Raw genomic sequence first — 12,036 nt, forward strand, 5'->3', positions numbered from 1 at the left:
CAGCTAGCCAGACACTAAGATAAACTTGGTATAAGATGCTTTACTGGTGGTATGTTACTCCAGAATACATAGAATAGATAAGAACTACAATGGAAAATAATGGAAATGTGGATAGAACTTCTACCATATGTAGTGGACTAGTGAAACAGTTAAAAGATTTTGGAAATTGATACATGTAGAAATAAAAAAAAAAACCCTCTTTAAAACTGAGTTTCCTATGAGTCCTAAGAATATGCTTTAATAATGCCAAATATTTTATTTATTAAAAGCTTTTCTAACCTGTCCACTACAAACATCTCAGTATGGCAAGATTTTATCCAAGAAATTTGAGATTTTCTCAAAGAATACATCAGAGGAATTTAAATATATGACAACTGCCGCAGGAATTACAATTGCCTCTAAATAGAAAACACCAGAATCCCCAACAATTGAAGATTGGAAAAATAAGTTGGCAGAGTACACAGTGATGACAAAATTAACTAATTGTGTAAATAGAAAACTGATTGAAGAATTTAATGAGAAAAGGAAATTCTATTATACCCAGTAGAATTAATAGGATGTAAAAGGAAGCTCTATAAAAAGTAGGTAATGATTTATAATTGATTTGAAGCCATTGGAAAATTTGTCCATATACAGAATAATAATTCCCCTTTTTCTAAACTTCCATAGAGTACTAAATGAATGATAGATATTTTCTGTCTCTTTGAAATTTGTGGGCTTGAATGTATTGGTTATACTTGTTCAAAATCCCTTTAATGTACATACAGATACAGATACATACCATTCTTTTTTCTATATTCTTTTTGTGTCAAGAAAATAATAAAAATAATATTTAAAAAACACTCTGTGGGTCCTGCTCCCTGTCAGAGCTGCAAGGCTGTAACATTGCATCCTAAAACAAATAGCTTTAAAAGGTATGCTACTGAAGAGCAAAAATAAGCACCAGACAGGCCTCACTGGGAAGGGAACTCAAGGGGGCACCACTCTGCCATCACCACCTAGATATTGTGGTACCTGAAAGAGAACCCCTGTTGCTTCATTTGGGGTTGCTTGGTGTGGAAATAAGCATCCTTTCAGGTAACCTGGTTATGCTATGAAAGCTTCCATGAATACATAAAATGCACAAACCAAAAATGCTTTGCCTATGCCTTATATACATGCATATTTTGTTGTGCCATAGTTGTGCCAGTAACTGATTAGTGTTACTGATTTTCAGGGAAGGAAATGTTGCGAATTCTTCAGCATTTAAGTAGGCTGCCGGAAGTTCTGGAAAATCAATCAAATGTAAAATCAAGGTTCAGCTCATGTGCTAGAATCTCTCTCCCTCTCTCCCTCTCTCTCTCTCTCTCTCTCTCTCTCTCTCTCTCTCTCTCTCTCTCTCTCTCTCTCTCTCTCAATTCCCCTGTGTCTTTGTGTATAAGAACATTTTGCTCCATGATCTTACCTACATCATGTATGACTTATTGCAATAGCTTTGTAGTTCTGACAAATTTAAGAAACTGGCAACTGGAAAACATTGCTTTTGTATCTCCCATAATTTTAGATTTTAATCCCATTCCATAACTTCATCTGTTAACTGATTCAAATAATAACATCCTGAAACTAGCTGCCTATTTTTCTTGTTTCCTGATTGGGCTTAAACTCTTCTCATCTGTTAGCATTTTACAACTTCAGTTAGAATCCATTGATCTATTTCTTTTGTTTCTCTTTGCTAAAGATGTACTCACCCATTTGCCTATTCACCAATCTCACGTAGCCAACCTTGGACTTCCTTCACAAAATCTTTATCCACATTAAACATAAATCTCTCCGCCTTGGAAAAAGAAAAAATAACAAGTGTGGCATTCGTACTAGGTAATGCTTTCTGTCATATCTTGTTAATGATGAATGATAAAGCTTGGTTGTAGCTTTAGGAACAACAATGAAGCTTCTTCTAAGAGGAGCTTTGGCCTGCTGCTGTACAGCAACTGCCAAGTTGCACAGACTTTCCCACACCTTGTCAAAAAAGGGCATACATTCCCATAGTTTTCAAACAATGAAATCAAGAAAATTAAACCGCAATTCATTGTAATAAATTATATATTGGCATTAGTGTTAAAATAAACATACACAAGCAAACAGGAAAAGAACTGAATGTAGTAGATGACAGGAGAAACACAATTCTCAGAAGAGTACAACTTTATTTTGGAAAAGAGGTTTGCTTCCTCGGAGGCATTCAAGAACCTGCTACATTAAACTCCTTAGCTCTTTCATTACAGTTTTTATTATGTCATGAAAGCCCTAAAGAGTTTTAATTTGTAGATTGCCAACAGCGCCTGAAGAAGGGGCATTTTGTTTTCTGAAATGTGTCAGCGCTAAAGAAATTCAGACACTTTTGAGGACTGCTTCTTACCCAATCCTAGTGCCAGGGTCTCCCAACATGGTGCCTAGACAAAAAGGACCATATGAGTCCTTCAGGAGAACTGAATGAGCCACGTCTGCTCAGGACCTTTCTGTAATTTCAGGATTTCCAGGCTAACAGACTCTATGCATGTTGACCTAAAATGAGTTCTATAGAATTCAATGGGATTTACTCCCAAGTAAGACTCCAGGCCCTGATGAACTCCATCCCAGAGTCACAAAAGAGCTAGCGGAGGATCTCTCAGAACCAACGGGCTATTACCGTTGATAAATCTTGGAGAAGTGCCATATGACTGGAGAAGGCTAACATTGTCCCTGCCTTCAAAATAGGACAATAAATGAACCTGGGAACTACAGACTAGTTAGTCTGACATCAATCCCTGGAAAAATTCTGGAGAAAATTATTAAAAAATCCATCTGCAAGCATCTAGAAGAAATTGCTGTGATTAATAGAAGCCAACATGGATTTATCAAAAACAAATCCTGTCAGACCAATTTAATTTCATTTTTAACTGCAGCTAATCTTAACTAAGGTTTACAGATTATCAAAACAAGGCTGCTCTGTCAACTGTGGGTTGAAGTCAGTTTGTTTCAACAATAGCTGAAATTAATTAATTTAATTTCCATATTTAATCTAAAATGGAAGTGAAAACTTCTGAACTTCTCATGCCCCCCACCCCTGCCAGAGGAGTTGGAGCATGTAAGCTCTCTTAGAAATGGCTTTAATAAAGTCAGTCTATGCTTTAGTTTTATTTCTGAATGAGGCCAGAATGAAAAATGACATAAGATCTTCCATAGTCTTACCTGCCCTGATATGGCAACGTTGTACCGCATCAATGTGGCAAAGTGCTCACAGTTAGCTGTCCTAGGATCATACTTCATAACCTTGTCCACCATGTGCATTGCCCTTCTTACCACTTGATCTGCAGGCAGTGGAGGATAATCCTTATCGAACTTATTGTATACGGCAAAAGTCAGTACCGATTGTACATCCTTCACTTTTTCTTTTCGGACTTTGAACTTCACCGACTTAAGGGTAACAGCTGAAAATAAAACATGCAAGACATTTTAGGGCACAATTCCATTTCACATTCTGCTTTGGGGCAAAATGTCAATTATCACACGCACATACATGCTACCTTATTACAGAGAACCACATATGATCACCTGCAGCCTTCAGTGAACTGTTACAATTTAACAGCCATGGCCCATCTTACAGACTGACAAATTTATTGAGGCCTAAGCTTTGCAGACTATGTTTCTTCCAACAAACTCCACAAAAGCTCATGCAGAATGAATTTATTAATGTTTAAGGTGCCACAAAACTCTCAGTCACATCATTGTTTCGGCTGCAATAGATTAACATTGACTTCCCCTTTGGAAATTGTGACAATATAGTAATTCCTCTTCTGCCTGCTATTTCTCCATGTAAGATTTGTCCACGAAGCTGAATTTATTTTAAATAAAATCCAAGCACTAACTGGTTATCGGATTTTCAGTCCATTTGATTACTTCCTTTATAGCCGCATGATTTTTTGCACATGTCTGTCTGTCTGTCTGCCTATCCTTTCTCTCACACATATTACCTGATGATGTGAAATGGACCACATCCCCATTTCCTACATAGATGCCCCAGTGCTGGAATCCTGGCATCTGAAACTGAATCATGTCCCCAGGTTTTGGATCATCCTTATTCTGAAATACGTGACAGACATCATCCTTTATGCCCTCAACTGCATCCTGTATCCAAATAAGAGAGAGGAAATAATGGTTAAAACAGAGAAAAATAGCAAAACTATTTGATGTACTAGACTTGGGAGGGCTGTGCTAATAATGTCTGAACATGAATCCCTGGAATTTCTCTTGCACCTGCTTAAGTGGCACATGGACAAGGGCTGGCCCTCCAATGAGTTCACCTCAGGACCCCACTGCTGTCTTCCTTAAGCTGATGCCCTCTAGATGATTTGAACTACAACTCTCAACACATCAGCCCAAAGGAAAGGCACTGCCTGTCACACGAAAGCAGGAGAAAAGGCATTCCACAACACTCCATTCCATGTCAATCATTGCTATCATTTTAAAAAGCAGAGTAGAAAATCATGGGGAAATATAGAAGCAATCTTATGGCCCCTAGAAGAGCATCTGAGGGGCCAGAAGAAAGTTCAGATTTCCAGATCCAAGGCCAACAACAGTGCTCTGAGCTTGGAAATGGGAATTGGAGCGCTGATCCAGTCCCTCCACTCCTTTGCAGCCAAGTCCCTGACCTCATGTGTCTTTGATATAACCTACCTCTGGGATTCTGATCCAGCAATGCCATCTATATTATGGCTTGTGAGTGGTGATCCTGCACTTCTGAAATCTGCCTTTATTAATATTTTTATTGTTGTTATTGTAAGTTTCAAAAATCCAAACAAAAACTAAAATAACAAACAGAAGTTAAAAAGTGCTACAATTTTTTACGTGAAATTTTAGAGAACTGTTAAAATATATGTGTATACCAATGTAACTTTATTTTATTAATAGAAAAGTTGTTATTATTCCCAGAGATAGTTATGCATAGACTTGAACAAAATAGCCTAGATGTCCACCTATTTTTTCATTTGGGAATTACCCCAATTATAAAATTGAAAGCATCAATAAATCTTCAACCTATTGTGACTGTTTGTCCTTCCAGTGTTTACATTACTCTTTTCTGGCTGCAGGTCTTATGGGTATTACAGGTATTTAATAGCATTTTTATCAGACATTTATTTATTGCTGATCTATTGTATTTTTCATAATTTTTATTGTTTTATGCTGCGTTGAGAGAGTTCCACCCTTAAAAGCAACCTAAAAATAATACTAACCAAATAAATAAATAAATGCAATATCTGAAGAAAGTTTAAGTCTGAGATATGAGCTATGAATTACTCACCACAATTTGCATAATATAGTTCATTTTGGGGTTTCTCCTTTGTGACTCCTGAAATGACTAATGTTTTGCTGTAAACTAGATTGTACTTGATGTTTTCCCTTCAAAGAAAATGGAGAAATTCCTGAAATTCCTTAAGAATGCAGTAGCTCAAACTGAGCAAAAGTTCATTTAGCCCAGCATCCAGTTTCCAACAGCAGCTGGTTCAAGGTTTTCAGGCACCCTGTAAATGGATCATACATATAACAGCCTAACATAGTTGTTTGTGCTCACCTACTGATATTTAGAGATAAACTGCCTCTGAACAAGGAGGTTCCATTTAGCTTGTATGGCTACTAGCTGTTGAGAAGCTGACTCTAAAGACAAATCTTTGATCCATCAAGCCTTATAAAGCCCTAGCTTCAAAGCATCTTCTTAGTCTGAAGGACGTGTCTCTACGTTCTAGTATGAGGACCCTACCTAGCTCCTTTTCCCATTAGCTATCTTGGAACTTGACCTCTGTCTGCCTTTATTTAAATTCCTGATTTGGACCCTTTTCATGATTTAGATCTTCACTTCTTCCTGACCCCAAAGAGACACCTGGCCCAGCCCCATGATTGTAGTTTTGCTGCTATAGAACCAAATCCCCTGGCCCTTAGATGTACATTCATCTGGGGTGCCTTTTTAAGAGCTCTGAGTCTTTGTGATTTGAATGGCATTCCTGGTTATTGTTTGGTGAGAGGCAATTTTTTGCTTTTTCTGTTTTGATTATGGCTCTTAGCTGCATTGAGGGTTTAATCTGGGGCAAAGGAGAAGAACATAAAAGCACAAAGCAATCAATGAAGGAGCATATCACCTTGCAAGCTAAATTCAGCTTCTAGGACTTTTCAATTATATGTACGAATTTTATTGGTGCCAATATGCATCCTGAACACCAACATGCCTCTTGCAATACCTACCAGCCTAACTATTGCAGGGTACAGTATCTACAATCTTTGTATCAAACTGGCCATAACAGACAATTTGCACATGTATTTGTTAATTATCTTGCAGTGCAATCCTGTGTACATCTCCAGGGAAGTAACTCCCATGAAGTTGATTGCATCTTACTCCTAGGTAACTGTGCATGGGATAGCAGGTTTAATTCCTGAAGCTGTATTCTTGAGGTGAAGATGTAGCTTTGATATGAATGGATATTCATTTATTTTCGACAAAAGCCAAACCTCTTTACAATGGCTGCACAACAGCAAAGGCAGCCCCCAGGGAAACAAAAACAAAAACTAGCAGTTAGTAAATAAAATTAAGCAGTAACAGGAGCAAGTGCTCATTTAAAGAGAAACATTTTCAAATGCCATCAGAAGACAGGTAAAGAGGAAGATGGCCTCACCTCCTGGGAAGTAATTCCACAGATAAGGTGTTTGCTTCCAGCCATGTCTCTAAAGCCAATGCTCCCTGTAAGAGCTGACCTTGAACAATGGGCAGGCACACATGAGAGGAATCAGTCCTCTAGTTGCCTCTCCACAGATGGTTTGGACCACAGCTCCCAGCATTCCCAGCTACTGCCTGTGTTGGCTGGGGCTGAAGGGAGCCAGAGTCCAAAACATCTGGAGTGCACCAGGTTAGAGAAGGCTCCTCAAAAGTGCCATTCCCCCTTTCTCCAGAGTCAAAACCCTTCTCCATGAGAAGAGAATACTGGGTGCATGGGAGCAGAATGTCTCCACCACATCCCTGAAGGGTTCTTCTAACTTCTTCCAGATTTTCCAGGTCAGCCACCTTGGCTTCAGAGGAATGACTTAGCTTCCTAAGAGCCAGGTTCCCTGAGCACAAAACCTAGTAGGCAGATGGTCATCCATGGGGAGCTGGATCCATGCAAACCACTGGATAGCAAACCCCCTCTCCCTGTTTTGACTCAATGTCTTTTTTTCTTGCATAAGTTTCTTGCATAAATGTTTGCGATGAAGTAATTTTTCAAAGCAACCTTTTGTGCTTTAAAGACAGGTTTATCTGCTTTCCATGAGGGAGGAAAGCTGCTTTTCCCTAGTCTCTCCTCCCTTCACCCCTTTTCCAAAGTCACCCATACACCTAACTTGACAGACCACTTACCTCTTTCTTGCTGCTTTGTTGCTTGGGCTAAGATGTTTTGTTACTGAAGCTCCCTAAGTTTACAGAAGGGAAGTGCCCTTACAAACCACCCTTTAAGAAAGTTGAGTTTGCTTCACCACATTGGCTGCTGCTGTACCTGATCGAGCAAAGGGCTTTGCTGAAGAAAGGGTTGTAAACTCTTTTACAGCCTGATCTGTTCAGCCAAATGGTTACTTATTGTCAGATCAAGTGACTACAATTACAATAAATGTTTTCTTTTTCCTGTAAGAGACCAAATACCAGGAACTGCTGCAGTTGTTTATGAAGATCATAATGCACTTTTGCTTTCTTCCAGTTGTGACAGACAAGTTTTCAAGGCTTCAGCACTAAAACAGGGTATGAACTTGATCTTTACTCTCAACAAAAGCTTTCGCTTCCATCTGTGTTGAGAAAATATTCCCCACTTGTTCACTGCCTGAGAGGACTCAATCCCCAATCCCAACCATTTTAGGGAGACACAAAAAAGAGACACCAACTGACTGACTGGTCCAAGAGACTTAATAAGAGCAAGCTGCAGCGTGGGTGGAAACCTTGACTCATTCCACATCCAGTCCTCATGATCCCCATCAGTTATACTTTCCTGTCCCTTAGAGGCATACAACTAAATAGCCAATCAGCAAGTTTCACATTCTACCCCATCTATCTGTTCAGTCCAGGGACTGTCTAACACAGTGCTTTCCTAATATGGCTTTGATATGCACCTTCCAAGACCTAGTGATAAGAGCATTCTAGGATGCGTACCTATCCTACCTCCTAAAGGCAACGGCTAACTAAGTACATCTCTAAGTGACATATTTGGTGCAACACTTGTGTGTGAGAAAAAAGTATATAGTGTGACTTTTATATATATATAAAAAGTCTATAGTATAGTCTATACTATACACTCTATAGTATATAGAGTGACTTTTTTATATTTTTAGAATTCCAAGCTAAACAATGCACTTCATTTCCAAGAAATCATGCATTTTCATTCTGATGACAAGCAAAACTGAAACTTTTCCATCTCCTTCTGTGAGGTCAGGTTCAGTTCAGGGTATGGCCAGTTCTGCCTGGCATTTGTCCTTGAAAAACACATATCCTGTTTAAAGGCACAATGGATAAGAAATGTGGGGACGTTAGACCTTTTTCTGTCTAAACTTGCGTGAAAATCTGTAAAATCAACTAGCCTTTAGTTCAAGTTGAAGATGCATTAAGTAAATCTGCATATTGTGAACTCCCAACGGAGGTGCCTGTTGAACCTACCAAAAGAACAGGCAGGGCAGTAGTGTAAAACAAAATGTCAAAATATCTGCGATGTTGGAATTATAGAGCAAGAGAAAAAGCTTTTTTTTCCTGTTTTTTTTTCTGTATTTAATGAAACTACTGAGGAACACTGTGAAAGAGACTGTCTTTCTGACCTCATAGACAAGTTGCATGAGAAAGAGAAGCCTCAGTCCCTCTCCAGTCACCTCCACAGTGCTCTTCTCATTTGGGGAAAAGCAGGCTGGAGTGGCTCCTTCCGTGTTCTTCAGCCGCAGGGCTGGCACGAAGATTGCTAAACCGGCATCTGCTCACATTCCAGCACAGGCCCCTTGCGGCTCCTTGGTCTTGCTGCTGTTATTCTTTATGTTTCTCCTTTTCAGCTCCCCTCTCCAAGCAAGTGGGCTGGTGCCATTTCTGGGCAGGTTGGCATATCACTCTAAAGCACTCTGGCAATAAGCTGATTGTTCCAAGAATAACCCACGTTGCACCTGATAGATGACTAGGTTCCCTGTGGATTGTTCATCTCCACAGTCCTGTGGATGCCACGACAGGATCAACTTGTGTAAACTGTCTTTGGCCTGCTGCAGTTTTCTTCTCCTTTACCTCCCCCTCCCCATGTTTATTCCCTGCAGATTACAAATTCTGGCTTGGCAGATTGTTTTTGCAATCCCCTTTTCAACGGACCCTGCAAAATGTCTGAAAGGCACTTCGGAGGGGCAGTCATGGTCAGTAAACATTGTTAACATCTTTTTTGCATACATAAAATGCACACCAATGTTCATTCATTCATTCATTCCTTTTAAATTAGCCACACTTGCAGGTTTAGATGGGCACATATGATAATATATGCCCCAATCAAATTTTTTTCTTAAAAAGCCCAGTCAAGATTCCTCTGTCATATGGATTTAGTTTGTTAATCTCTTCCTCCGATTAATATGAGTTGTGTTAGATCTTGCATGAAACAGGCCAAAACAGATTGAAGGAAAACAAATCAGCAATATTTATTAAGAAAATAGCATGCAAGGCTGTCAACATATTATTACACATGTAAGGCAGAACGCCTTAGAACTGTGCAGTACACAGTTAGAACAAAGCTTTAATAGTTTGCCTCATCCTCTGACTACTTTCTCATAGGCCCCCTCCCTTCCTGAAGCTGGGAATTTTCCTCTCACCATCCATACCTTATCTAAGGACCACACTTTCAAGATGTAGCTCAAACACTCATCCTTGGCCTGGTTCCTTCTTGTTCTCTCTTATCAAGGAGCAGTTCTCCTACAGTTACATACAGACAAATTTTCTCTTTAACCCTGCATTTGTAAGAACAAAGGAGAGACCATCTTCTCCAACAGTTGTACACACAACTCTGGCATTTTATTACAAAATCATCATGGCAACAAGGCTGAAGTTGCGTCTTTATTAATTAATACATATACTGGCTACTACTGGCATGGGTCCAATGGGCTTGCACCAAAATGAAACTTGAGGTCAGCCACAATAGTGTCTTGTAGAGAACACTCCTGGAATTACAGGTGCATGGTTTGCAGTGACCCTAAACATATTCTGTGGTACGCAGCCCCAGTTCCTTATTTGTAAGTACATTAAACAGCATGGTGCAAAAACAGTTCTGAGTTCTTACAAATCGATGGGGACAGTTTCCCAGACATGGATCTATCATACAAAAGTCCATTTGGTATGTAAGGATGCAGAAACTGCATTTCCTTATTTAGCACGCACTTCATTCTTGAAGTTTTCTGTGCATCAGGAAGTAGTAATTATAGTGCCTCTAGGTAGAGGGGCATGCATGCTAACAATCAGAAGTCTTTTTGTTTCTCTTCTTCCTTTGTTTCCTTAATGGATTTTCTGCTGTGATAAAAAAGATGGATGAAATGGTAGGAAACACCACCATCATGACATCATCTTCCCATGACCCCATAATAATTCATGAATAAGGCAGGCCAACTGCACAGTAGAAACCTCCTCTGGAAGTATCCCGATTAGCCAATTTCAGCAAAAACTACTGTACGATTATTCATGGATCTTGAAAGCCCTCCCACCTGCTTGGCCTCTTACCTGTCTGTTCATTTCCTTGACCCTATATTTTTGTATGTGGGGAGACAATAAGGCTGGACTTCCGGTCCTTGCTTTTTGTTGAGGGAGGAAAGCATTTGCCTCCAGACCAGGATGTGTGTTTGTGCAGAGGCATTGCAGAAGAATCCAGACTATTCACTTGCCCACCACCTGCCTTGTGTTGTCTGCCCTCCAGACTTGGTGGAAGGGGTGAGTGATGTAAGGCCATTTCTCACGTGCTCCTTCACCTGCCTGCCATGTTGTGCTTGGCTTCTGCATGTGTGTTGTGGGTATGTGTGCAAGACCAGCCTCCACGCCTTTATTTTGCAGGACAGTGGAGATGCAGAGAAGGCCAGTGGCTCTCATACTCACTTGCTCACCTGAGTGCATCTTGGTTGTGATGGGGAACAATATGGTAGGGGTGAAGGGGCCAGGTGTCTTGTTGTTGAGTTTCTCAGTGCCATCATGTGTTGGAGAAAGATGGGTCTTTGCATCTGGGGTGGACGTCTTGTTTTGAGGTTGCTGTTTGGTTTTCCTTGCAAATGTTGTTTTTGGAAGATTGGGCAGGAGGAAGTGCCCATGTCCTGCTAAGAAGCTTAATATTATTATTATTACTACTACTACTACTACTATTATTCTCATTTACTAATGTTTTGTTCTTCTCTGATTCATTACACAACCAGGTTTTATGACATTTGGCAGCCGTTTAAGAAATTCTGCCTAAGAACAGAGCAAGTTTAGGGCTTGGAGTCTTGATGGGATGGTTGGCAAAGCAACTTTGCCAAAAAGAAAGCAGTGTTCAGTCACAGTCGCAGCTCTTATTCGCATACTCAGTTATTCTATGACTGACTCAGGCACATTGATTAAACTGTAGACATGAATATATATTTCAGATTTTGCCCCAGGTGTGGCTTCAGAATTATCAGGGAATCTGCCAGTTTTTAAGCGTTCAAAAGCTGAAGCACAGTCCTGCCTTGACTGAATTGTACTCACCCCAGGCTAGCCCTTTTTGGGCCATGATGGCTCAAGTGGCAAACTGCCATGGCTGAGTCCAGTCAAGTCACTTGATCCCTGGGACAGACCTGGAGATGACTCAAGCTTCCTTATGCAGCGGCTTCCTCTTTCCAGAGACCAGATCAAATACCTGGGTGGTGTTTCTGCCTGGTTGGGGCACAGGGAGAGAGAGAAAAAACCCACTCCCTGGGGTCTTGATTGGAAACTTCAGGCACAACCAAATTAGAAGGAAATAAAGTATTAGCAGAAGAGTGTTTACCAAAGCAAGAGCAAAGCAGAGG

General features: G+C 40.1%; 1 protein-coding gene across 2 annotated transcripts; it reads right to left on the reverse strand.

Annotated features, from left to right (window-relative positions):
• Positions 1-20: 20 nt before the first annotated feature.
• On the reverse strand, positions 21-7,678 carry LOC123019992 (phospholipase A and acyltransferase 1-like). 2 transcript variants are annotated; one of them, XM_044423285.1, is made up of 6 exons: positions 7,394-7,678; positions 5,315-5,412; positions 3,987-4,140; positions 3,205-3,443; positions 1,728-1,813; positions 21-1,266 (listed from the first exon to the last, which is right to left on the reverse strand). In XM_044423285.1, the coding sequence occupies exons 2-5, from the start codon at positions 5,336-5,338 to the stop codon at positions 1,736-1,738; spliced, it is 495 nt and encodes a 164-aa protein (XP_044279220.1). In that variant the 5' UTR covers positions 5,339-5,412; positions 7,394-7,678; the 3' UTR covers positions 21-1,266; positions 1,728-1,735. The 2 variants fall into 2 exon arrangements, with proteins under 2 accessions (XP_044279220.1, XP_044279218.1); XM_044423283.1 differs by having other exon boundaries at positions 5,315-5,534.
• Between the last annotated feature and the right edge of the window lie 4,358 nt (positions 7,679-12,036).

This window comes from Varanus komodoensis, unplaced genomic scaffold (genome assembly GCF_004798865.1).
Source record: "Varanus komodoensis strain SLA01 unplaced genomic scaffold, ASM479886v1 scaffold13_3, whole genome shotgun sequence".
NCBI classification, from domain to species: domain Eukaryota; kingdom Metazoa; phylum Chordata; class Lepidosauria; order Squamata; family Varanidae; genus Varanus; species Varanus komodoensis.